The 27,821-nt window shown below is 39.3% G+C and overlaps 1 protein-coding gene across 3 annotated transcripts in view; it reads left to right on the top strand.

Annotated features, from left to right (window-relative positions):
• Nucleotides 1–27,821, top strand: part of NALCN (sodium leak channel, non-selective) — a 248,258-nt gene that overhangs the window by 185,760 nt on the left and 34,677 nt on the right. For all 3 annotated transcript variants that reach the window (XM_037377624.1, XM_037377625.1, XM_037377626.1), the window contains exons 17-20: nucleotides 215–356; nucleotides 13,682–13,755; nucleotides 27,198–27,299; nucleotides 27,740–27,809. In XM_037377624.1, the coding sequence (XP_037233521.1) occupies nucleotides 215–356; nucleotides 13,682–13,755; nucleotides 27,198–27,299; nucleotides 27,740–27,809 (388 nt within the window). The remainder of the gene's footprint in view (nucleotides 1–214; nucleotides 357–13,681; nucleotides 13,756–27,197; nucleotides 27,300–27,739; nucleotides 27,810–27,821) is intronic.

The raw sequence follows: 27,821 nt of genomic DNA, 5'->3' as shown, positions 1-27,821 counted from the left end.
CCCACCTCTCCATTTACAGATTTCTTTAATACGTGAATTTAAGTTTCATCAGTTGTTTTGGCACTCCGTACATTTATACATCTGTAGCCCAGTACAACTTTTTCTTGGAGTTTATCTGTCTTGCCACTAATGAGTTGTGACATGTCATAAAGTAAACCAAATATTAACTCTTCCTGGGGTTTTAATCCATCAATATCTTCTGTTTGTTCACAAGGGAAAGTTTTATGAAGCAGTTTATTGATCGCCAGCAACAAGATACCAGCTGTTTGCTTCGAAGACTTCCCTCAGCATCTTCTTCCTCTTGTGACCACTCTAAAAGATCAGCAATTGAAGAAAACAAATATATTGATCAAAAGGTAAATCAAGAGTGTAGGGCATTAAATGTCTTTCCTTGAGTATTATGAGGAAAGACCTCAGATTGTTCAGTTTGACAAACTATGTAAAAGTGAACACAAGCTAGAATGACTGAACACAGGCTAAAAGACTGCATTTGATTTAGCCTGTGAGGAGACATCACAGCAGACCCTCACTTGATTTAAATTTTCGTGTCTCCTTTGGCTTGAAAATTTAGGCTTTGATACATAATTTTGTTTAATGCATCAATCTTATGAAGCTATGTTTTTTAAGTAGTCTTGCTGTTAATCACTGAGAAGCTACTTTCAAGTTTGTGAATATCGCATTGGATTTTTGAGTGCCTTGATACTGTTACAACATTGTAAACACACTTCACTGAAGCAATGTCTCTGTGTAATCACTGTAAGAGGAGTAAAAATTTAAGAATTATTCTAAATATTTAGAGGACATTGACGACTTAGGCCTGGGAATTGGTAGAAAACGTGCTGAACACATACATTTGATACCCATTGTGCTAAATGTGCTAAATCTCCCATCCAGACTGCCATGGCTGGTTGGATCTGAGAAATACCAGGACTGCTTGGAATGATGGTGATGATGATGCAGCATAAGTAAACGTGTGTGACTTCTGGCACCTTGCAAAACTACAGGGGCAGAAAAACTCTTCACATGCATCGTGAAAGATACTGGTTTCCCAGATTTCTAGTGGCATCTACACTGATACCACTTCTTGATCACTTGTAGTATTGGCCTATTAGTGGCATTTTAAGAGACAAGTCCATTCAGTATTCATAACGGGGTGCTCAAATCCTGTTGGAATGTTAACATTGGGGGTTTGTAAGTACATTTTAAGTTACAGAATCACAGACAAGGAAGAGAGGGTATGTATTGTAGTTACACAGTATAACTCTAGCTTGCCTAGTGTGTAGTTTGCAACTATAACTCAGGACAGCATTCATACAGGCAGAGAGCAGAGTTGGGGAAAACAATACTCTTCTGATAATGAATGAAAAGAAAGAATCTGCAAACTATTGTTAATTTCCATCCCTATTTCAGTGCAAGAAGCCATTCCTGTGGCCATGTATTTTATGGCTCATCAAAGCTGAGCAGCATGGCCTGAGAGAGAGGTCTGTAGTAAAATATTATTTATCAGACAAAGAAGGCCATGGGAAGAAATCAAGCCTAAATGGACATCATGTACTCTAACAAGCACAGCAGAAAAAATGGATAAATTATTAAATGACAAGCCTAGGGGTCAGCAGAACTGTGCCAAATATCACTAATGATGGATCTCAAACGCTGTGCCAGGGAAATCAGAGGATGTTTCTGCCACGTAATGAAAAGATGAACAGAGACCTTAAACTTGTTCCAGCCACACAGATGAGTCCACAGTAGGCAATGCAGAGCTGTGCAATGAATCAGTAGATCTGTTTATATTAGTATAGTTTAGATATATTAAATTGCAATCTTAATTCCTTCGTCCTGCTGTTCATAAAAGTGAATTGTTACTGTGTTTGGAGGTAGATGAATACGGGGCACAGTTTATTCATTGAGTCTTGCAATATGAAAACAGAATGCTCCATTCTTTTCAAATTCTCACTTCCCTCCAAAAGCAAATATTCATGATCTGACTTTCGTTTTTGAATTGAAGTAAGTGTTTGCAAAATGATTTTGCACTATTCAACCTGCTTTAACCGCATATTTTTGGATTATAATGCCTCTAGGGTAGAATCAATGATGAGTAATATTTCTGATAAATGTAGCTTAAAACACGGTATCTGCACATTCCTATTAAGAGGGAGAAAGCACTAAGAAGGATTTTATGAAAGTAATTGCTCTGGCTTTCTATAATTACAGTTGCCAAGGCAACTTCACTTTTGTATGAACAAATCTTCTTAAAAATATCTTATCCTTAAAAAAGCTTGGAATGGCTGGCTACACTTAAATATAAACTTTACATCCATACTTTACTTTTCATTGTGAAAAAGAAACTTGACCAACCATTTTACTAATCCCAGTGCCTAGTAGGATGCATTCCCACTGCTCCTGATAGCAGTGAAATAGCTTCAGAAACTTTTCACCTCTTTTTTGCATTGTAGTGGTTGATAAAAATAGGGTGGAAACAAAAAGTGAGATTCTGCTGGTGGATTTGACCCTATCCTTCCTTTGTGGTGCCTGAACTGTGGCTAGTTCCTCCAGTTTCTCCTGTACATATAACAGTATTTCTGCATTCCACACCTTCTGAAGTGATAGGATGTACTTAATACATACATTCCTTATTTCCACTTCAGCAACTTTATTTTTTTTCTTTCACTAAAAATCTGCCACTAGATATATAAGGTGGTGGTTTTGTGTTCAAAATTAATCTGACCCATAATTTGTGATGATTGATAAAGCAAATCGGGTTTTGTTCTCCTATATAATGGGTTTAGCAAGTATTTTCAGTATTATAATTACCCACTTCCTTGAAAAGAAGTTTTAAGTTTTAAAAGGGAGTAGGTTTTCATTGCATTTTTTCTTTAATCTTCTCAAAATAATTGAAAAAATTATTTATTTGTATATATTACCATAACCGTAATGACAGTTGATTTGAAATTATTTTCATCTATCCCAAATCAAAAGGACAGCTTTAGAAAACAGATTTATCCGCTATACTCCTTTTTTCCCAGTTTTTCTAGCTCTTCCGAATATCTAAACTACTATCAAAGTAAAAAATAAACCAAACGCTAATATAAAAAGTTACTTTTAGACACCAAAATGCCCTTTACCTTTTATACATCCCCTAAAGAGTTTTCTTTCAGTGTGTGGAGTCTGAGTGGGTGTGTGGAGAGAGATTGCCATGGTCATTCTTCTCATCCAATGCCAGCAACACCTGGGCTATCTCCATTACAGATGCTTGATAGGCAGCTTAGCATGATGCTTTGGTTGAGTTATGAATATCTGTTGTTTACCCTGGAGAAAAGGAGGCTCAGGGAGGGCCTTATCACTCTCTGCAACTACATGAAAGGAGGCTGTAGGCAGGTGGGTCTCTTCTCCCAGGTAACAAGCAATAGGACAAGACAAACTGGCCTCAATTTGTGCCAGGGGAGGTTTACATTGGATATTAGGAAAAAAATTCTTCACTTAAAGGGTTGTCAAGCATTGGAACAGGCTGCCCAGGGAGGTGGGTAGAATCACCATCCCTGGAAGCGTTTAAAAATTACGTAGATGTAACATTTAGGGACAAGGTTTAGTGGTGGACTTGGCAGTGTTAGGTTAACAGTTGAACTTGATCTTAAAGGTCTTTTCCAACCTAAATGATTCTATGATTCTATATACTTTCATACTTTGCATGAAAATTATTCACAGTATGCTGGGAATTTTCTTAGCTAACCAGTATTTCAGTAAGTTCTTGGACAGGAGAACTGGATGAAATATGGAAACATAATTTTTGTGTGAGTGGGTATATAAGAAAGGAAGTTGGCAGAAAATAAGGACATCTCACTGTGGTGGCTCTCGCAGGAGCCTGAGTGATAGTCACAGCAAGTTTCAGGCGGTCAAGATCTGAATGAGCTGTAAGATTTACAGCAAATCAGGCATCCAGTAAAATGAGTTGGCTTTAGAGCATTGGCCTTGGCTTCTTAACTTTAAGACTGAGGTGTTCTGTGCTCCTCAGATTACAGAGTCATACAACTTTTAGCAAGCCCTGTGAAAAATTGTTGTGAGGTGGACACTCCTGAACTGGTTATTTACCTTTGGCCACACCACTCCTGAACTGGTTATTTATACATATTTATAACAGCATATTGCTGTTAAATAAATTTCAAAACTGGCAGGCTTATGAGATGAAGTTCGAAAATGCCTATGGCTTAATATGTACAGATACCCATGTGCATGTTTTACAGCAGTGGCACAGCAGGAGTGAATTACAAAACAAAGCAAAAGAGCATTTAATATATCCATGTATTTTTATAGTTCAGACTTCTAACATCTTCTCATTTAATCGAAGGAATATAAACAAGCCAGTTCCCTTATTTCTGCATTTATAAGATTAATTGGATAGTAGCAAACAGAATTTCTCTTTTCCATCCTCGTTATCATCCTGTTTCCTTTCACATTGTATGAATTTTGGTTTTAGCGCTGCAAGCAGTGAAGTCAGTAGCCATTCCTTTTTCCTGTGGGAGCAAGATCCACCATTAAGGTCTAACTCCTGAGAAAGCTCGGCACCCCACACCATATGCCTCTCCACTGATTTCCTACTTATCAACAGAATGTACCTGTATGGTGGAAGGTCATGGTCAGAAAGTAAGAGCTGATCTCAGAGGTTGTCAGAGCCATTACCATGGAGGGCTATGAACATTAAGCAGCAGACCTTGCACTGTCTTCTGCATTCGTTAGGGAGTCAGAGCACCAAGGTGATATGTTCACGATGACCTGTATTGCCTTGCAGGTGTGCTGCTGAGCTCCCACACGCTTTTCATAGGCTGTTTGCCTTCATTCACAGATAGGATCCTGCTGGTACCCATTAAAGTTAGATGGGATGGAACACAAGAATCAACCCACTTATAAGCCTTATCCTGGAAGTACTTCCTTGGAGATCAACATCCTTTGGTCTATGTAGAAATCATTATGTCTCAACACCTAAGGGAAAGTTTATGATATTATCTGTTTACAGTTTCACACACAAATTGAGCACACAAGATTGCCCACAACTTTAACGCATGTTTAGTTAACATCAGAGATACTCCATTTGTGAGCAGCTGAGACATGCCACCTATTCTTGGTAAGATGTTTAATCTGGCAGTTTGTTACAGCATGTCTTTTTGTGATCTGTGCTCCGCTTCTTTCATTAACTATTCTAGTTCTTGCAAAAAGACCCATGTATATTCTGAGAGTATTCTGAAAGGTCTTCTCCTTGCAGAAAGTATTTGTGATTGTTAAAGCTGAAATAGTCTTTCAGCTTTTCTAAGGCATAGCTTTTAGTATTGAAGACGGGGTATCCCAGCATATCTTTCAGAAAATCATCAGGCATGAAGACATACTTATAAACTTTATTAGCATTTTTTCCTTCTTAGACAAGAACCAAGAGTAGAATATTTACTCACAAATTGTCTTTTCCAGAATTTCTACTGTTCTAATAAACTTATGTCCCAAGTTAATCAGCCTCTTCTGAACTTTATTTTGGGCATTCTGTTGTGCAAAGCAGAACTTTGGGACAAAAAGTATGATAGCATTCATTTGTGTTCCTGGTTATTCTTTTCTCTAAGTAATTTGAAAGAATTGTCACATTAAATTTTAATATAGCAGAAACTAATAAAGTGAAATTGCACATGAATTGCAAGTAGAAAAGATTATTTATTTTTAAACACTAATAAATACTACATTTTCTTCTGAAATAATTCTTGCAGAATTTTCTGCATAAGTATCAGGAAAAATCATTCAAATTTTATTTTAATCTCCCTTTACTAAGTATATGAGTCCTACAATTTCAGTTTCTGTATACCACTTGTTAATTAAACACAGCCAAGTGCTTTAGTGTTACCTATCTATGTCATTCATAGGTTACTGACAAAAATCTATGTATGTGGGAATGAGAATGGCTTATGAATCTAACATTTGCTTACACATTACAGTCTTGATGTCAAAGATAATTTGTGTCCCATGTCTGTTCTCATCAGATCTTTCTATTGAAGTTAATATATGTAAATACAGTAATGCATTTCAGGTTTTCTAAAAATTAATTAGGAGATGTCTTTGTCTATTTTGCATTTTTTAAAGAACTTGCTTATTTATGATAAAATGGGTATGTAACAATATCCCTATGTCCCAAATAATCAATTTATAGGAAAAGACACTGTTTCATTAAGTATTTTACCATATACACATTTTATCTGGTAATTTTTAATTTTTCTGACCGTGTTTGCCTTCACAGCAGAGAAGACAGAACTGCAATAGTAACAAGACTGTTCTTTTATTGTCAGTTTTTGTCTTCTGATGATTTTAAATTGCTTTGGCACTTTTCCTCTACGTCGTAAGTTCAAAATTCTACCTGGAGAAGACCAATTTTCAATTACATTCAGAGAGAAAGAAGGCTGAAACTGGATATACTTTGCCCTTTTCAAAAAGTGCCATAATACTTCACCACTTCTTCCTGGCACTGCCTTTCTACTTCTTCAGTTTTGCACTAAAAGATGTCAAGGGTTTGATACAAAGGCCATGAAGATGCATTAAAACACAAGGGGCTGATCATAATAAAAAAAAATACAGACATGGTAAAAATGTTAGGGCCATTGTATTTTAATAGAAAAGAGCATGCGTTAGTTTGGAGTGAAGGGAGAGGCAGTGAGGGGCTGGGTTACAGGAATGACCTTCTACTTGAGCCTTGTACTCTCCCTTCCCCTGCTCCTACAGAGGAATCCAGATCTCCTTCTCCAAGCTCTTCAGTCTTCCTCACCCACTCACAAGATTTTTACAAGAATTGATCAAACATAGTCGAGATTACTTTGTTCTAGTGAAGGGAATTATATGCATGTGCTTATACAACCAGGAGTATGATTTTTCCTTGTTCCCCCAACCAAAATTACCTCCCATTTGAAACTCCCAGTCCATGTCAGTCTTCTTGCATTCCCAGTCCAGCCCAACCTGGCAGTCCCTTCTTCCCTAGAGCCTCAAGATCCCCAGCTCAAGGTGTGGAGTGGAGCCTTCTCCTCCATCACTGCATACCCAGCACAATGTATTACAACCCCACATCAGCTTGGCCAGGAGTCCTCACTTCTACCCTGCTGTTGGCTGCCGCGAGTAATCTACCCAGCCCTCTTCACTAGCTTTTCACAAGGTCTCCCTGCCTCCTGCATCAAGTAAAGATAGAAAAAAAAAAAAAAAACTATGCAAGGTTGTACTTGCCAAAATAATCAGAGGGACTGAACACCTCTCCTATGAGGACAGACTGAGAGAGTTGGGGTTGTTCAGCCTGGAGGAGAAAGGTCCATGGACACCTTATTGCAGCCTTTCACTACTTAAAGAAGGCTTATAAGAAAGATGGGGACAAACATTTTAGTAGGACCTGTAGTGATAGGGCAAGGGGGTAATAGTTTTAATCTAGAGGAAGTTAGATTCAGACTACGTATAAGGAAGAAATTTTTTATGATGAGCATGGTGAAACACTGGAACAGGTTGCCCAGAGCGGTGGTAGATGCCGCACCCCTGAAAACATTCAAGGTCAGGTTGGACTGGGGTCTGAGCAACCTGATCTAGTTGAAGATGTCCCTGCTTATTGCAGGGGGGTTGGACTAGATAGATGACCTTTAAAGATCCCTTCCAACCCAAACCATTCTATGATTCTATGAAAAACCTACCCGTTAAACTGCTGAAAGTAAAAAACTTGGACATGCCAAAGGGAAAAACCCAACCGTAATAAGACAAGACATAAAAGAGAGGGATTCTTCTCCCACCCTGGAGGTGCTTCCCTATGTATCTGAGATGGACTATTATCGTCTCCTTTACGTCTTCAGTGTTTTATAAGTATGCTAGTATTAGCCTTGTCCACATCCTCAGACTTAATTGAAAAAAGTTTCTTTGTTATGAAATGACATGTAGATTTTCCAGACCAGTAGTCAGCTAATTAGAAGATAGTTTTCCTTAAGAGACAGGCAGCAATCAAGGGCTGCAAAAGGAATTAAGGCTATTTCAGGTCAATGACTCCCAAGAGTTAAGGAGATTATGCCCACTTCTCATTCTAGACATCTGATCAAAAGGGACAGCCTTTGACTCCTTGTGGCACTTATCTAATGCTAGACCACTTTCTTGACTGTTTCTTATATAGGACGACCTCGCCAAGGGCCAGATTTTCAAAATCCAAATGAAAATAGTTCTACTTTGAGAGAGGGAAATGGATTAGGTGATCTCTAGAGGTCCCTTGTAATTGCATTCTTTATGATTCTGTAGGCATTAAGCAAAGTTTTCAAAAGAGTTTAAGAAATTCCCCACTGATTCCTATAGGATTTAGTTGCTTAACCTGCTTAAATTCTTTGGAACATTTTGTTAGGTGCCTATCAACAACTTAGAGTCTGGCCTTCCATATTTTTGTCACATGAATTTTGATAGTCCAGTCTCTTCAAGCCAAAGATGCACAGTCAGAATGTTGAACAATATCTGCATTTGAAAGGCTACACAGCAAACTCCTGTGGGCCAAAAATATCCTATATTTAATGAAATGCTCAAGCTTTAAACAGATTCTGCCCACATATTTCCTCACTGTTTCTTAAAAATCACTCTGTTATATTGCTTATTGTACTGACTCCTCATATTTTCCCTAGAAGCTGCACATGTTTAAATCACAATATAGTCTGTTAATTCTGCCAGTGTACATAAATCCATCAACTAGCATCCAACAAATTCCAAACTGAAACAGAAGCTTTGGATGATTATTTTTTTTCCTTGCTTGGAATTTTTGGCATGGTATAGAAGACTATTTCCATATGGTCCTGCAGTTGCCTATAAAACATTGTCATCAACAGCACTAAGTTAAAATTCTTAATTTTCATATAACACTTAAGAAATTGCATTAGAAAAATATATTGCATGCACTTTTTTTTTCCATTGTCCACCAAACATTTCAGATATTTATATCTCATTATTTATTTATGACCTTGTCTCACCTTGTGTTGCAGTACACCCACTAACAGTTGTCTCTTCTGCCAACTCTGCGGTGGTCCAATACAAAAATAATACACTACATCACCACAGTTTTAACCTATTGATAGCATGCAATCCTCCATCAAATTCAAATGTTGAAAACAATTGTTTTTTGCAGTGCTTTCTGGAGTTTGTGCACTGCGAACATGTTGCTAGCAAAATATATCAAAACCTTGACAATGAATAGCATTTCTCAAAACTTAAAACCACTGAGCCATATCTTAGCTGTTATAAATTGGCATAGATCCCCCTGAAGTCAGCAGTGTTGTGCCAGTACACTTACGTTACAGGTCTGGCCCACAGTCATTAGCTGTCACCTATCAAAAGTATCGCCCTGAGTTGCTTTGCTTTTAATCTTATGCCAAGGATTTTCTTTTTCCAGGGTAGAAAGCCTGGATTTTTAAAATATACTACTAAATAAATATTGTCATTCAAATTGTCTGCAGTACCTTTCCAAAGCAGCGGGTGGCACTTGCAGAGCAACAATGTTCTGTGATTTCGCTTCTTTTACAACAGTTACAGTGGTTTATTGCTTTGTCCTAGTCATTCTGGACAAATGCGGTTTCGTAGGATGTAGCATTCAGATCGGGTTCACATTGGCTGGACCAAGTCGTTTTGTCTGCCTGAAGTCTGTTCTGCCAACAGCAGCAGTGAAGCGTGCCAGCACTTGTGGAAGAAGCACCACCTGCAGATTTCCTAATTCTATGTGTGCAGACACATCTGTGTGAATAAACTCAAAGGAATGCAGGAACCAAGACGTTTGTGGGAGCACATGCTTTCCATCTAAAACCTTTTCGTCCAGGAAATATTATTGGTAATTTGCTGACCTGTCACAGCTGTTCCTTACAGATTAAAGTAGCCTGCAGGAGTTCTTTAAAATGGGTTGTTGAAATCATATTTAACAGTAATCGGATGCTGTTAGGTGATTTCAGGACAGTGTCTTATACTAAAAAATAATGCTCTATAGCAGAAAGCTATATCGCACTGTTATTTCTGCACTGAGTGTACTTATAGGTTGCATAAAGATGCAAATAAATAAATAATGGCTAATAAAGATACACTGAGGGTGTCCTCACAGTACATCACAATCTGTAATAAAAGACCCAGCAGGCTAAACAGATACACTCTAAAATAACCTCAGTAGAGTACACTGTACTAACTTAATTCCACATCATCTGATCAAGTAATGTCTTTTGTATGTTAACACTGCTAATAATTTCCTCTGCAACATTCAAGAACTCGGCAGGTATCACAAGTTTTAATTGCCAGCCTCATTCTACACCAGCATGTGGCATCTAGACATTATTAAACAAAATACTGATCATCACCCCCATTCTCTTTGTACAGTTCCATTGTTTGCCTAGTGTGCTATGCAAATTTGGAAAATTAAATGAGAAGTACTTTTATTTATCTAATATAGAAGTAAGGATACATATTTTAAAAATCTGTAGTCATGTTTGATTTTCTTCAGCATGCTATTGATAGATGCATGTTGCTATTTGACTGACTACTGACTCCTTTAAATATCAGACACTGATCTATTGTGCATATCAAAAAATATTACCATGTATTGCTTCTTCTGAGTATTTTAAATTTGAGATAATTCGCCAGGGTTCTGCTGAAGAAAGGACTCTTAAATCCTACAAAGCAATGAGGACCATCATCTTCAAAAGCCTTAATCCTTGGAAGTGCCTAGGTTATATTATCAGTTCCATTTTGGACCACTGAGATCCCTAGGCACCAAAGTATAGGATCTTGTACATGCTCATGTATTCCTGGATTAACAAACTGGATACCTGGCTCCAATCTCAATTCTCTCAGAACTTCACCTAAGCATCAGTCCATTGGGTATGCTTAGATCATGGTCAGTGCCTAAGGATGTACTGCCTCAGGTGCAAATTTCACAGCTAGTCCTTCTGAAAAATAGTGCAGGAAAAGTAAATGCAATCTTTGCACAAATAACCTGGTGCAACACCCTGTGTTCTGGTCACTTTTCCCATTCCCATGACTTCTTAGACATTTATTTGTTTAAGCATCACTGAATAAAATTCATGAGCAGCTTTGGGATTGGGAACTAGAACCGTCTTTTCTCCCCATCTCAGTGGCTCCAGACATGGGCTCCTTCCTACTGCTTCTCTTCATCTCACTGGTTCCATGGATCTTGCACCTCTGGCTGTGCAGTGGCCAAATACCAGAGTGCAGCACTGTCCTTGCAAATCTCCAGCAGACAACTAGGGTGTCACTGAAGGCATCAAAAGCAGGGGGTCAAACGATTTCAAGCTGAAGTTATGCAAGGGATTTAGCAGTATACTTTCATGCATAATGTATGCCACTGTCTCCTTCTTGTGTGTCTTGCTACCTAGAGGGAAGATCCACAGTCCCTGGTAGACAAATAAGCCAGATGTAAGTGGCCCTTGACCTAGACCTGCTGGGAACTTTTCCTGAGAAGTTCTTCTTCCTTCCTGGCACTAGATGGTTTCACACTTGGCTTGAGGAAGCACTGAATGTATCAGTACAAGCACCCAGCCTCCCTGTAAAATCTTTGAAAAGAAGCAAGACTCCTCGTTCCCACTTTCCCAGGGCACATTCCCTTGTTGATGACCTGTGTGAATTTCCCTGCTTGGGCCACACACACACTTAATGCCAAGGTGTTTTGACACCTATTTTAAATGCCAAAAAGAAGTGTATGTCAGATAGGGAGCTCTAGACAATTTCAGGAAAATTTCTTTGCCTCAGCTTTTTTCTGAAATCAGATGAGCAAAAGCTGGAAATTTGGAAGGAAATTAGTGCTTCCTGTGTTTGAAATCTTTCTAATTTCTAAGATGTTAACAAGTAAAGAATTGTTATTAGACAGAAATAGACATAACACACTAGTAGGCAGCACACTTTTTTCCTGATATTTGATGTAATTGCAATTACTCTAAAGCAATTATTTATAACAGGAAAAAACAACAGAAAGAAAAAAGCTGTTTTTCCACCTTCACTATTCCCGTAAGTTTGATGTTCCTAGTTGAGTCCTAAAACAATTACTAGCTAACACCTTGCAAAAGGATAGATACTCCTGTGGTTTGGAGGCTTCTTTCTGAAATCCTGATAAGGGAAAAAATCAGTTATCTGGGATTCCACTGACAATTTCACTGACATTACAAGAAAAAAGATGTGAAAGAGCTGTCGCTGCTGTCACCATCGTCAGTTATATCTAAATGCATAATAAGTTATCATGCTGATAAGTCCACTAAACCTGTACTGAGGTACTGCAAATGAGTTAAAACGCACATAAATACGTTTCAATATATGAAATACTTACTACTCCACAATATTTAATATAACAGTATATCTCATACTGTGATTTTCAGATTATTTTTGTGTTAACAATTCCCAGGCAATGGAACAATTTTTTGGTTTATGTTCAAACATTCAACAGTTCTGTTACTATTTTTTTGATCTTAACTGAAATTCCAATACCTTATTTTCTGAACTACTTTCTGAAGTATTGCATACTTTATTGCAGTTTTCAAGTTGCAGTTTTTTTAAGGAACCCACAGAATTTCAAAATACTGGTGTTTTCAGATCATCTGTGTTCTTACCTCCACAGGCTGTGCAGAAGTGGGTCAGGACTTGACAAAGGTTAAAGAGGCCACACTTGAAAAGGCAAGGGTTAGGGCAAGAGGCTGCAGCCTGCTGTTACAGGTGTGGCTTAAAAAGATGCAGTTCCTCAGCTAAATTCTTCAGCTGTGATTTGCCAAATTGTTAACCACTTCCTTAGGAATTAAGTGCTTGTTTTTTTCACATATCTCAGTCCTTCTATTTCATGTTCAGCGAGTCCTGTTTACCAGAATATGGCTAAAACACTGTTCATGACCAGAGGCAAGTACAAACACGTTTTGCTCACCACATCTTTGCTCTGCATCAGGAGGAAAGAAAGGGACCTACTTTCGTTTCACCTAGCTCTGGGCACTGAAATTACACATCTCAGCATTGTTAGCTGGCTCTTCCATATAGTCAGAGCACCTCCAGATATGATCCAGCCTAGTCAAAATCTAAAATGGAGGAGGAATAGCAAGGATTAAGACAAAGATGTGACTTGGCTAACTGGAGAAGACAATAAATCTGTAATAAAGGGAATAATATTCACACTATTCAACAAAACTAACTGCTTCTTGCTACCCAGAATTAGCAAGGGATTGGGATAGGGAGGCTAAAAGCTGTGACGTAAGGCTATGGTTTTATACCAGGGGTCCTCAAACTTTTTAACCAGGGGGCCGGCGCACAGATGCAGCGGCAGGCAGTCATCTGCGGCTGCTTGGTTTCCACCCTCAACCCCCGCAGGGGGGTGCGGGGGGGTCTGTAAATACCAGGGGCCGGATTGAGGACCCTGGGGGGACGTATCCGGCCTGCGGGCCGTAGTTTGAGGACTCCTGTTGTAGACATTCCTGAAGGAATTTGCTGTATGTGACCATCTTGATCTTATCCACCATCCTTTTCCTGGAAAAGGACATCCATGCCACAGACTGTGAAAAACAGCTTTATAATAGAGAACATTGTTTTTAATTTTACATACATTCAGCATCATAATGTTTCATTGGTCTGTCACATACACATGCTATATTTTACAGCAATTAAAAAGTACCCTGTCTTTTTCTTAATTTTATAGCTCCGTAAATCTGTTTTCAGCATCAGAGCAAGAAACCTTCTAGAAAAAGAGACAGCAATCAATAAAATTCTAAGGTAAGAGTCAGCAGTGATTTGATATTATTTTAACTGTCATAATTTCTCATAATCTTGTTTTTCATGAACATTACTGTATGTATAATATTTATAATAGTGTATCACTTTGTAGTAGATCTGTTGTTTTCACTATCAAACATAAATTGCTCTTTTCTCTGGCTATATTATATGCTTGAACAGCATCAAGAGAGATTTCTTCAGTATGTATTTGAATTCTGTGTCATGCAGAAAGACCATGTTTCAGGTCTTTTCACTTTTTTCTTGTAAATTAACCAAAAAATATCTCTTCATAAGCAGTGTTATTTTGCCTGAAGAATTCCAGCCTAGTTCTTGCATATATATGCACATAAATATTCGAAGGTGATGTACACTAGAAAGCATACACTACAGCTGATCGTATTCCAGGTAGGAAATGTACAATGAATATTTCAGAACTGGAACTTCTGCGGGAGGATTTCCTGAATGTTTTCATGATGATCACTCTTTTTGGTATTCCTTATTGAGAAGGTACTCAGCATCGTACTGAGTATTTACATAAGAAAATGGTGCAAGCCTAAGTCTCCAAGACCCATGTTTAAAGTTATCATATAGCTAACACCATGCCACAGGTTTTCATGCCACTATTGGTTTTATATTATAATGACTGTCATTGATATAAGGTGCATTAGCAATGCTAAGAATTTATAGATCATTCTTTTTTTTATATTTACATTCTCACCAAAGCAGGTGCATCTTCAGAATGTAGTGAATGAATGGTCCCAGGTAAATACACAGTATAAACAGGAATAACTGATCTGACAAGTTGCAGCTGTGGGATTAGATTAAGTATGGCAGTGTTTTATGAGGAGCAGTGCACTAGGAATTCAGTATGATTTCCGAATTATGAGGTTTCTTGAAAAATGCCTAGTAATTACATGCCATTTGAGAAATATTACAGCTCTAGTTCTTTTTTAATACTCTATAAGAATACAGCACAGGGAGAACTATAAAAATTAATGTGAATCTTTATCTGTCTTTAAACCCACAGTAATGAAAAGATAAACAATTACTAATTCTAATGAATGCTCTTTGTCAAAATAGTATTAAGAAATGTAACTACAAGATCATCAGTATTCAATTTTAACAAAACTTAGGGCTCTATTTGTAAGCATTTATTTCAGTTACGTTAATGTATCTTGATTTTACAACCATCACTGTTAGAGATGAATAAATACAAGTCTATTTGTTCTAATAAAAAAAAAAAATGGCTTCATAGCAGTGTTTTAGTAAAACATTTGTACTGAAATTCTATGTTATATTACAACTGTGAAATGTTATTGACACCTCTAGAGTTACACAAATGTCAGTGTTTTGCATGTTTCTTATACTGTACCACAGAGGAAACATGTAGACAAAGAGGATACCCTACTTTTTCATTTATTCTTTTTTCAAACTGTGACATCTGTAGGGGTTTCATTCTTTCTTACATAGAACAAAAAAAAAAAAATACTGCAAACTGAAATTCAGAATTCTGATTCATTCTTCCATCAGCACAGAACTTTCTCCTTTTCAGGACAAGTCTGAAGCAGAGTGGGAGGAGAATTGAAGCTGTTAAAGGAAAAATTCACACAGATGTGGGTACCACTAGGCTTGCTTTAATCACAACTCAGAGTTGGGCCACCACCTCAGTGAGTGGCAGAGAACAAAGGGATGCAGCACAGCTTATATACACTTATCAAATCATTAGTCAATGTCCCAAGTGTTTAGGGGTTTCCTTTGGTCTTATCAGTTCTGCAGATCCATCACCTGACTCTGTCCCAGCTGATTCATCTATTTGGTTCCAGTCTCTACCTCGGTTCCAAGATGCTCCTCAGATCATCATCTCCTTTCTACCTCTTTAACTCACACAATCCGTCAAGCACACTTACTCTTTGAACAAGCAATTCCCATACACATATACTATTTTTTCTAAAAACACCTGTGTTTCTGAGAGCACCTGTGTATACAAAGCGATCATCGATTGTTTCTCTATTCTCCTACTGATTAACTTGACTAAGTTTTAAACCAGCCTTGGATTAGGGCTGTACATGGGATGAGGCCTGGTTCTGCCATGTAGCAGCTTCAGCACGTTAAAATTCTTAATTCAAAATACATTTTCTTCAACAGAAGCAAACTGCTCTTTGGACTTCACAAAGTTCTCAGAGGTACCAGGACAGAATCAGAAATCAGTTCTTCCAGCTTCAATCCTGCTGACTTCCAGTCGGTCCTTCAGAGCACAGCTTGTGCCAAAGTTCTGTATCTAGGAGGACTTTCTCGTCATTTCACCTGAATTCCTTTGAAGAAAAGTTTCAGAGGCAGAAGAAGAAAGTTTTCACTTACTAATCTATTTTAATTTAATTGTTCCATTTAATCTCTTAATCTAATCTACATTTACTGTGCTTTCCCATCTACTCCCTGGGTCACTGGCAATGAACTTTTGAGGAACATGGGTAAAAGTAGGGAATTTCTATGAAGTAAGAAAAATATGGGGTCATATGTCCTCTAATGCTTTCTCGGTATGCTTGTAAGTCACTTACAAAGAGGCAGTCTTATTCTCCTCCTGATAAAAAGGAATATATACTGTTTACTGTTCCTTGTTATTGCCTCATGATTGTTAAATAAGGTCTGAACTGTGACATCTCCAATGCATCTCTTCCAGCATAAGAAGATTTTCTTCATGGTATATCTGGCGGGCATGATGATGGAGAGCATTGCCAGTGATGTCCCTTCTGGTTCTGAGCACTGCCAGTGTTTCCATGTTGATGCCAGTGTTGATGCAGGGGAGTTTTACAAACAAAGAAGTGATAAGAAAGGATAAAATTTGCAGTTGAAACTTTGGATTCCATTCAAGGAATACAGGAAAACTCAAACTCACAAGACATGAGAGATTCTTTTTCATATTTTTGCTTTTGTTGTAAATGCTGTATACTGCTTAATAAAAGTGTCTGAGTCTCAGCAATTCAGAGTATCTGACAAAAGAAGAAATGGTGTTTATGCCAAGAACAGTAAAAGATAACTCAGGATGTCCCTTCTAGCATCTTTTTAATTTTTGTCTACCTGAATTAAGAAGCATTTATCTGAAGCAATGCCTCTACACAGTAAAGCTGCCCGTGGGCAACTTCAGCTTGATCAGATTGCCATGCTGAAAAGAGAACTTTATGTCTCTTGTAACTTAAGTCCACCTCTTACCTTTCCCCCCTACTTTTTAAACCTTGTCAAATTGTATTTTAATCAAATTCTGAATGTTTCAACATAACCAGCTGCATAGGAGTATGCATTACACAAGTACCTTTATGTCTGTCTTGTGTATCTTCCTCTATCCAAACCTTGTTTCTGTCTTTATATACTGCAGTTTGATATCTTCCCTAAGAGGAGAAAGAAGGGCATAAATAGCCCTCAGCCACCCAGAGTGACAGTTCATACATTCAATAGCAGGTGTCTCACCTGCTCATCTAATGTTACATTATGCAGCAAAGCAGAGGTCTCAGGTCTTTTTGGTTTTCTTCAGCTTTCTTACTGCACTCTAGGGGAACTCTGTTTTCTGAACATGCCGGATTAGAAGCCAATGTTCACCTTGTCTCCTTAAGGTCTTGGTGCAGTTAGCCCTGGGAACAAAGTCAAGAATGTAGCAACTGCAATCCTGGGTACTGTGACCAGTAAAGATTTGCTTCACCCCTGCCAGTGTCAATGCACAGAGGGGCTTAAGTCTCACATAAAGCCATTCTGAGGACAAGGACTTCACCCTTCCAAGGAAAATGAAACAAGAGTTACAGACCATTAGAGCAGCTTCTTCAAAACACGATCACATTTAGCAGTGCCTCTGAATTACAGACAGCTTCATTTCTTTCTGAAAAATATGATACATTTCCCACAGCAGCAATAACCACTGCTAGCAATTGTAATTCCTCCTGTGAATCTTCAGTGTTTCCCACTTTTGTCTCACTACCTTGTGATTACTGCTTTTCATCTTAAGGAGGAGTTTTGTGTCTGTGATTCTTCTGACCCTCATTCATTGTGGGATCATTATTTAAGAATGCATGTCTAGTCCTTTATTAGTCCCACTGACTTTCTGAAGTAGAGAGGGTGGAGAATGTCCAGTCAGAATGTATGTAAGTCAGTCCAATCTCTCTCTAGTGTTGAGGATAAGTTGTAAACAGCACAGGATGGTGGCGAAACAGAGGAAATTTAGAGTAGTTTCACACAGTCCAAAATACAATCAAAGTATCAGTAGTGCAGAACCTGACTATTAAACCCTGCTTGACAGAAAAATTCAGGCTGGAAGGGACCTCTGGAGGTCATCTGGTCCAGCCATGTCCAGATGGCTTTTGAGTATCCCCAAGGATGGAGGCTCCACAACTTCTGTGGGCAACCTGCATCAGTGCTTGGCCATCCTCACATAAGGAATTATATCCTTGATTTATAAATTACAAGGACTAACTTAAAACTTCTTATCAACAGACCAAAGATGATCAAACTTATCAAAACCACAAAAATTCATTTTATTATAAAATGTCACAGCACTAGCAAAACTGGCCAGCTGCAACAAGGCTTTTACCACCCCATACCAGATAACTTCAATAAGTAGTTTCCACACCTTGCCCCAGCACAGCTACCAATCCCCCACAAGATTTCAAAAGTTCATCTGCTGTCCATGCTGTTTCTTCAGCCTCTCCAGATCAGTCCACCCTGCTTCTTGTCTCTGCTGCATCCAGATTCTTCCTTCTCCAGGCTCCTCTTCCAGCCAGCCTCTCCTCATCCAGGCACCCTTCTCCCAGGGCCTCTCCTTGGCTCTCCTACATCCAGGGTGCACACCCTCTCTCTCCTCCCTCTGCTTCATCTAGGTCTCTCTTCATCCAGGGCTCCTCTTCCATACCCCATAGAGCAGGGGTCCTCAAGCTTTTTAACCAGGGGGCCAGCACACCGATGCAGTGGCAGGCAGTCATCTGCGGCTGCTTGGTTCCCCTCCCCGCCCCCCCCCCCCCGCAACGGCGCAGGGGGGTGGGGGGTGTCGGTGTCTGTAAATATGGGGGGGGGGGGGGGGGGCATATCCAGCCCACAGGCCATAGTTTGAGGACCCCTGCCTTAGAGCTATTTACCTACTTAACAGAACCAGCCACAGCTGCACATTATCCACATCAGCCAACCCACCGCCCCTGAAGCCAGCCCGCAGCTGTATGTTATCAATGTTAATTAACCTGCCTTCATTCCTCTATAATTCCTCTACAATAAAATATATATACTGTCACAGTTTGGGAAACTAACAGTTATTTTTTTGAAATTAGAAGCTTTTTGTTTGCTTTTCATTACAGCTGATGCTATAGCCAAACTGTAAACTGATGTTAGGGAAATGCAATAGGGTTTTCACTGTTCTAGTCAAGATTTGTCTGATGTGATACTGGACCTGAGGGAATAACATAGCTCACGCCTAAATGGAGCTTCCAGTTTCATAAACAGCTAATTGAGTGAAGTGCATTTATCTTATGTTTGAAACTAAGACTGCTATGAGTGCATCAGGTTGGGGGGGCAGAGAATTTCTTGAATTCAGTATCCAGTTCTACTAATTTGCTAGTATGCTAGAAGATAATTCAGCCTATGTTCATACAAGTATTTCTGCTAAGTACAGTGATTTTTTTTTTCTGAATATTAGAATAAGAAAGAAACAAGATTCTCTGTGCTTCTCGGAAATTTTATAAAGTCAATCCCTGAATAAATTCTCTCTGGACACTAATACAATATGATACACCACCTCTCGTAAGAGGATGAGCAAACATTTTCATTAGTTTGTTAATTACAGGACTGTAGACATGTTGGTCAGAGAGAACTTTGGAGGCCATGTTTTCCAGCTGTGCACTTCAAGTAGGACTGTTACTAACCCTGGATCAGATCAGCCTCTGCATCCTCCACCTGCTATGGTTCCAGCACTGTGTTATCCTGCCCTTATAGAGAGGGTTTTCCTGATGCCCAGTGTGAACCTTCCAAGCCACTGCTTCTGGCCATTGCTTACTGATCTGTCATCTCACAGTAACAAAGAGCTTAGCTCCATGCTTTGACCTCGTCTTCACCAAAGTAAACAAGACCAGCTCTCTAAAGTCTCTCTGAAGGTCGTGTTGTAGGCCACTGATCGCTTGTGCCTGCTCCTGTGTTTCAGTGTCCCTTTTGAAATACCCAAAAGTGTGTCCCAGGGCCAGTCTCTCCAGCACTGAGTAGAGGAGGAATAGCAACTTCCCTCAATCTGCTGGCTACACTCCTCCTTTAATATAGTAACCCGTTTGCCTCATTGATGGCAGGAACACCTTCATCCAGTTATCATCCAGGTAACTCCATCCCATCTAGACTCAGCGCACAATGCAAATCCTATATCCTTTTCCTCAGCCAGCCACTCCACAGCCTTCATAGATATGTGGAGCTATTCTGCACCAGCTGTGAAACTGCATACTTCCTTGTCCAACTTCCTGAAGCTTTTGCTGCCTTGGTCCTCAAGTTTGTCAGGGTTCTTCTGGTTTAATGCCCTACTATTCAGTGTGTGAAACACTGCTTTTCACTTGCCCACATACCCAGTCATTTCATCTTGATGATGATGATGATGATAGGGTTGAGTGCTTATGAGTAAGAATCAAGGGAAAGGCCATCAAGGCAGGTAACATGGTAGTAGTCTGTTGTGGGCCACCCAACCAGATAAAGAGGCAGAAGAACTATTCTAAAAGCAGCTGGGAGAAGTCTCACAGTTGCTAGCCCTTTTTTTCATGGGGGACTTCAATTTACCAGATGTCTCCTGGAAATACAATACAGCAGAGGGGAAATAGTCTAGGAGGTTCCTGGAGAGTGTGGAAGGCAATGTCCTAACACCACTGGTGAGGGAGCCAACTAGGGAGGGTCCCACAGTGGGCCTGTTGTTTGCAAACACAGAAGGACTTGTGGGTGATGTGATGGGTGAAGGCCATCTTGGGCATAGCGATCATGAAACAATAGTTTTCAATTCTCAGAGAAGTAAGGAAGCCAGTTAGCAGAACTGACACCTTGGAATTCCAGAGGGCAGATTTTTTTGGCCTGATTAGGAGACAGGTTGACAGAGTCCCTTGGGAGGCAGTCCTGGAGGGCAAAGGAGTCCAGGAAGGCTGGGCATTCTTCAGGAAGATAATAAAGGTACGGGAACAGGCTGTCCCCATGTGTCAAAAGACAAACCAGCAGGGAAGAAGACTGGCCTGGCTGAACAGAAAGCTTTGGCTGGAACTCAGGGAAGAATTTGTGACCTTTGGAAGAAGAGGCAGGCAGCTCAGGAGGACTGCAAGGATGTCATGCCATAATGCAGGAAGAAAATTAGAAGAGCCAAATCCCAGCTAGAACTTAATCAGGCTATTGCCATAAAAGACAAAACAAATGTTGCTATAAATATATTAGCAACAAAAGGAGGGCTAAGGAGACTCTCCATCCTTTATTGGATGCAGAGGGAAATATAGTGACAAAAGATGAGGAAAAGACTGAGGCACTTAATGCCTTCTTTTCTTTACCTCAGTCTTTAGTATTAAGGATGAGGGGATCGAGTGCACTCTCACTAAGTTTGCAGATGATACCAAGTTGGACAGCAGCGTTGATCTGCTTGAGGGCAGGAAGGCTCTGCAGAGGGATCTGGACAGGCTGGGCTGCGGCCGACTGTATGAGGTTCAACAAGGGTCAGTGCCGGGTCTTGCACTTGGGTCACACCAACCCCACGCAGTGCTACAGGCTTGGGGCAGAGCGGCTGGAAAGCTGCCTGGTGGGAAAGGGCCTGGGGGTGCTGGTTGACAGCCAGCTGAACATGAGCCAGCAGTGTGCCCAGGTGGCCAAGAAGGCCAGCAGCATCCTGGCTTGTGTCAGAAACAGTGTGGCCAGCAGGGCCAGGGCAGTGATTGTCCCCCTGCACTCAGCACTGGTGGGGCCGCACCTCGAATCCTGTGTTCAGGTTTGGGCCCCTCACTGCAAGAGGGACACTGAGGTGCTGGAGCGTGTCCAGAGAAGGGCAGCAAAGCTGGTGAAGGGTCTGGGGCACAAGTCTTGTGAGAAGCTGCTGAGGGAACTGGGGTTGGTTAGCCTGGGGAAGAGGAGACTCAGGGGGGACCTTATCGCTCTCTACAATTGCCTGAAAGGAGGCTGTAGGCAGGTGGGGATCAGTCTCTTCTCCCAAGTAACAAGCAATAGGGTGAGTGGAAATGGCCTCAAGTTGCACCGTTGGAGGTTTAGATTGGACATTAGGAAAAATGTCATCACTGAAAGGATGTTGAAGCATTGGAAGAGGCTGCCCAGGGAGGTGGTGGAATCACCATCCCTTGGAGGTATTTAAAAGACATAAAAAAATGTGGCATTTAGGGACATGGCTTGGTGGTGAACTTGGCAGTGTTAGTTTTACAGTTGGACTTGATCATAAAGGTCTTTTCCTACCTAAATGATTCTGTGCTTCTGTGATCATAGAAGGCATACCTTTGGTATTCTTTATTAGAAATTTGCCTACATTAAATAACTGACTTGTATCAGTCAGCTCTAATTCACTTACAACAGGTTTCTCTGTGTATATTTTATGTTTTAAGAGTGTGATTTGTTTCTTCATAACCGTGAGGCTTTCAAACTATACATTTCTCGGAACAAATGTTCCAGGTAAGCCCAGCATATGAGGTGCTGGGCTTTTGTACCATGTTTTTCCCAGAAAAAATATTTCAGTCAAGCTCAGCTGATGATTGTTGTCACCAGAATCAAACTCCAGACTTGGTCACCACCTTCTTAAATCTCTACAAGTGTATGACTTCATTTGATTTCACCTGCCTCCTGCAAAGACAAACAAAAAGAAATACTGGAATGCACGTATTCATTGGTAAAAGGTTACACTTTTTTGTGGGGTTTATGCCAAGTGACCACCATGTTATAGATCACTGTAAAGCGTTGTTGTGTAGTAGAGTCAGTGGGCTATGGAGTCTCCCACACTGCAGGTATGGAAAAGGTAGTTAGACAAACAGAATAGTGTAGATATCATTGATCCTTGATATCATTGAGAAGTGATAGGCTAGGTGGCCACTTGAGGTTCCTTCTTCTCCATCCATTCTACCAATTCTTCTAGAATCTATAGATTATATAATCTGTAATCTAAGGAAAATAATTATTATACAAACATGTGGTAGAGGAGAAGCTGAAACAGCAAGGCAAGAATGAAACAGCAAGGCAAGAATGAAACAGCAAGGCAAGAATGGCAATGAGAATACAAAATGGCTAAAGGAAAGAAAGTATGCTACCAGAGTTCAACAGGCTGAGCAGACATTCACAAGAAAAAATGTGACTGTTTGTTTTTTTCTTTAGAGGCATATGGAAGGTAACAAGAAAAACCATGGAAAACAAAAAACATGTATTATCCAAGTTGCATTAATAATTCATTTTACCAGCCAAATTCAGGTTTCTTTAAAAAATATTATAGTATATTACGCCATATTGAATTAAATTTATAAAATGAAAGGGAGAAACACTAGAACAGCTGTCAGGTGGATTCATCATGAATCTTAGGTTGTCATATTTAACCATATGTTCCAAGTTAGATGGAAGTATAATGAGAGCATAGAAGGATTTAGTAATGATAGCTATAGTGAAAACAGTGCTGAATGAGGCTGATAACTGGGTGTTTTACTGAAGCGTACCACACTGCTGAGACTTCAGTGTGAGCATGTTTCAGGGAGAACAAGAACAAAAGTACATAGTAATATATGCAGTTGCTGGAGTTACTACGTAAGTATTCACTCATTAAAATAATACAGAAAAACAACTAATTGGTATTATATTGGAATGCAAGAAGATGAATAAACAGTTGCTGTGGAAAGGATGCCTCCCTAAAAAGTCCAAGCATGAGCCTATGCATACCCTCTGCAAGAGACCTCAGAATATTCATTAAAGGTATAGTATTTTGAAGTATTGATCAAAGCATTTAACATTTTACATTAACTCAAAGAATGTTACTTGAACACTCTGCTCACCACTTATTTTTCAGGAGTCCCAAAGCATGAAATATTTTGAAGTACTTAAAAGTTTGGACCTCATAATTGTTCACAGGTAATATAAACTATGTTGTATCCCAATATCATGTTGTTCTGTATGGTCTTCACTTGTAGCCTGGCTTTTTGGTAACTTACCAAATTGCACTTTCTTTTTCAGGATATTTTATTACATTTGTGCTTTTCAAGGCAAATTTGGAGCATGTAGTTTGCAGCTGCTAGACTGTATTCAGAGGTCTGCAAGGCGAGTACAATGTCCAGAAGCTTGACATATGTCTTGTCTCTTCTTTGTTTCCTTCCTCCACAACTGATCGTAAACCTAATACTTCAAAGAGACGGTACACGAAGGTGGAAAGGACGATTTTAGCGAAAAAAAAAGGTCATTTTGCCTGCATTGTTCAAAGAAAGGTCAAAAGATTCTGACCAGATACAGTTACATAAAGATATATCAAGACAAGAAAACATATTTTTTTAAACTCAAATTTGCAAACCACATCACACTAAATTTTCAACACAGTGATTGTCCCAGGTATGGGATTCACCTCCAGATTACCATATCTGCCTGTGAGACAAGTGATGACCTCTATCATCTAGTTGATAAATGTCTAGTCAATGCAGGCAGTGAAGAGCAGTGAGATCTTTAGCTGTCTGCTTTATCTTTGCATGCACACAATATGATTATTTGAATAGCTTCCGAACATTATTAAGTTAATTGACCAAGTGTTCAATGGAGTTATCTACATATGGACATGTAGTAATGTATGAGATACCAGAGGATGTCCAAAACATCCTCTTGAGGATGGCAGGTAATACAGAAATTTGTAGGGGACGCGCACCCTGCTGGAGCAGTATCTGGAAACAAGGCAAAATACTCTGAGGCATGGCAGTTGGCACTGACTACCTCTGTGCAACCCATTTAACAGAGTCCTGCATTTCCACTGATTATGAGGGCAGCCTAGACACGGCTCACGTGTAGGCACTGAGAGTGAGCGCCTAAGTGTTAGTGGCTACAATAAGAAAACAAATCCTATTGTAGACTTCTAAATTGACAACTCTGCAATTCTGAAAACTTCATGGCACCTGCCGCCTTTGTCAAAAGTCCCCAAAGGTCTGTAAATCTACGTGTCTAAGAGGCTGAAAAATATCCAGATCCTGAGTCAAAAGGATAACAAAGCATGTCTTTTACTAAGAGTTAATACAGGGAAGATTAAGGCAGTAATACCCATGAAGTGGAAAATGCCGGGAGAGGGGCTGTCAAAAGTAGCCTCGGCCTTTTCAGCACAGCATCTTTTTCTCAGAAAACACAAAAAGTTTCTTTGCAGTTACTTGATAAATTTCTGATCTTTGTGCTATACAACTGGCATTTCATTATTTCTCTGTTGACTTCAGTAGGAGCTGCAGGACTTCCAGAGTTATTGAAAATGAGGCAATGGATATAAATTCTAAATATGGATTTAGGAATCTCACAGTCTTTCTACAGGTGTTAGCCTTTATGCGTGCCCACTCTGTATAGGAAATGGCTAAGTGTATTTTGTTATACCGTCTTGTTCTTTAGTCATGAAAAGAATTTATTGTCTGAGCATTTAATGTTGTCTTTTATTACAGACACTAAGTGTTTATATAACTTGGTATTCAAGTAACCTGTACAAAGTTGTACAAGGACATGAAAAATTTATGTGCCAGTTACTGTTTTTATGTCAAGAAAATAATTTCTAGCTGTTAAAAGCAGAACACAATAATTGATATTCACAGGGGAAAAACAGGTAAGTTACCCTCTTTCTCACAGCAAGAAGCCTCTACACAGAAGTCAGGCCCAGAACTTTTTATTGTCTCTGCTGGCAAAAACTGGATTGTCATTTTAATGGAGTTAGGTAGGATCTTTCTTTAGGAAATAATTTTTGTGTTGGTTTTTTTCCCCCCAAGAAAATTGCACAGGCATTCAAATGATCTCTCTGTTGTCTTCTGACAGTGTTATTTAGTGTCATCCTCCATAATATAATGCTCAAAGCACAGTGGTGTTCAAACAGTCATTATTTGGCTAAGGTGAGCTGTGTTTTATAAGATACACAGTAATTTTCTTAAATGGCATGATGCTTCAGTTCAGCGTAGTGTAACCTAGTGCCTTCTATAACAAGTGTAGCACAACGCGTTTTTCTAGCATGCTAGTATGATTGGCAGTGATGACACTGACAAGCATTCTAAGCTTCTTTTTGTTCCAGATCTCCCTTTGGATTCCTACTCATGTAATTTATGTGTTTAAATCCAAAAGAAAGAGAAATAGCAGAGAAGAGTGAAAAACAAAGTCACAGTGGAGAAAGAACATGCCTGGGACACCTTTTGCCATCAAGCATGATCATCCCATGCTGTCAAGGATAGCATTTATCTAAGCCTTACAGTAGATTGGCAAATAGAGTGGTTACTCCAATAGCATGTTGGGATTTTGCATGTTTTTTTAAAAAATGGAGATTCAGTTCATTAAAAAGTATGAAATATTACCAGCTGGGTCTTGTGTTTCTCTGAATGATTGCATAACACAGAATGAGCAATGAGATGTGCACTGTATAAACTAAAAATTGCAGCATTCCTGGAAAGTTAAAATATTTTTCCAGTGTTGAAATTCCATTTCTCAGCCATTGGAGGATTTGTGTGAGCTCTGTTAGTGGAACTCTCTCTTTTTCTTCAACAAGTCCATATTTTTGTAGCCATCAAAATAAAGATACGCGTGTTCTGTTTAACTGTAGCACACTTAGCAACCAACAAATACTTGTTTCTGCCAAAATATGTAAAATGTGTTTGCCGAAATTCAGCAAAAGCAAAATGAAAGTAAGTAAACAAGTGAAGAAACCTACACAACAAAATGCTGCAAGGTGAATGCATTCCCAGACAGCAGACATTTCACATCACAGGGTATCAGGAATGTGCAGCTTTTCATTTCAAGCTATATATGGTCCCAGTTACGTAGAACAACAATCAAAGATGGGCTGTAAGTCCTGAGTGTGTACATAAATATTTTGCCACATACATCCCTGAAATGGAGCTCCCCTAAAATGACAGCTATACTTGTACTATTCCCTTCTTTTCTGCTGAGAAGCTGGTTTTACTGATGATTAGTCATTGTTTGACCATTTTCACACTTAGCAAAGTCTTGAGGGACCTTAAATCCTACAGCAAACTGAAAAAAATCAATGATGGCCCTTGCTAAGGCATGGAAAAGGTTCATGAGGTGACCAGTTATGTTGCAGAGTGAGGACCATTGCCTTGGAAATATGTTTTCGTGGAAAGTCCATTGCTGTTTTAGTTATCTGTTGAGCTGCACATTTGCTTCCCAGAAAGCCAAGCTGATTTATCTGAATGCAGTACCTTGGAAATTATAATTTATACTGAAAACTCTTGTGTCATCATCATTGTATTTCTTTGTAGGGCCTGCACTAGACAACGCATGCTGAGTGGATCCTTTGAGGGGCAGCCTGCAAAGGAAAGGTCAATACTTAGTGTCCAGCATCACATACGACAAGAACGCAGGTAAATGTGGACAGAAGAGATGGTTTAAAAACTTTCTTAAAATAAAGGTGACAAAAAGAATTACATTTGAGCAATACCTAACATGAAAACCTGAAATTACTTACTTGTACAAAGAACTGAATTCTACATTCTTCACTGTAACCATAATGAAATTCATTGTACTGTATCAATGGAGAAAATGCCTTTTTATTTCAAATGTCATTTCCTTCACCAACTACAAAGCTATCAATTTAAGGATCAGAAGGAAAGAAATTGGCTTATGTTAGACCGGATTGAAAACAATTGAAGAACAAACATATAAGCGTCTGATGTTAGCGAGAGAAAAATGATAAGAATTTGAGATATTGGTTGGCTGGAGAGCAGTGCTTTATAATGGCCATCCTATAAAGGTCAAAATTTCATCTTGAGATGTATCGTTAAATTGATTATGATTGTTTCAGGTCACTGAGACATGGTTCCAACAGCCAGCGAATCAGCAGAGGAAAATCTCTTGAAACGTTGACTCAAGATGTAAGTCCTCAT

The sequence above is a fragment of the Falco rusticolus genome, chromosome 2 (genome assembly GCF_015220075.1).
Source record: "Falco rusticolus isolate bFalRus1 chromosome 2, bFalRus1.pri, whole genome shotgun sequence".
NCBI classification, from domain to species: domain Eukaryota; kingdom Metazoa; phylum Chordata; class Aves; order Falconiformes; family Falconidae; genus Falco; species Falco rusticolus.
The sequence above is the reverse complement of the archived record's forward strand: the minus strand, read 5'-3'. Positions and strand labels throughout refer to the sequence as shown.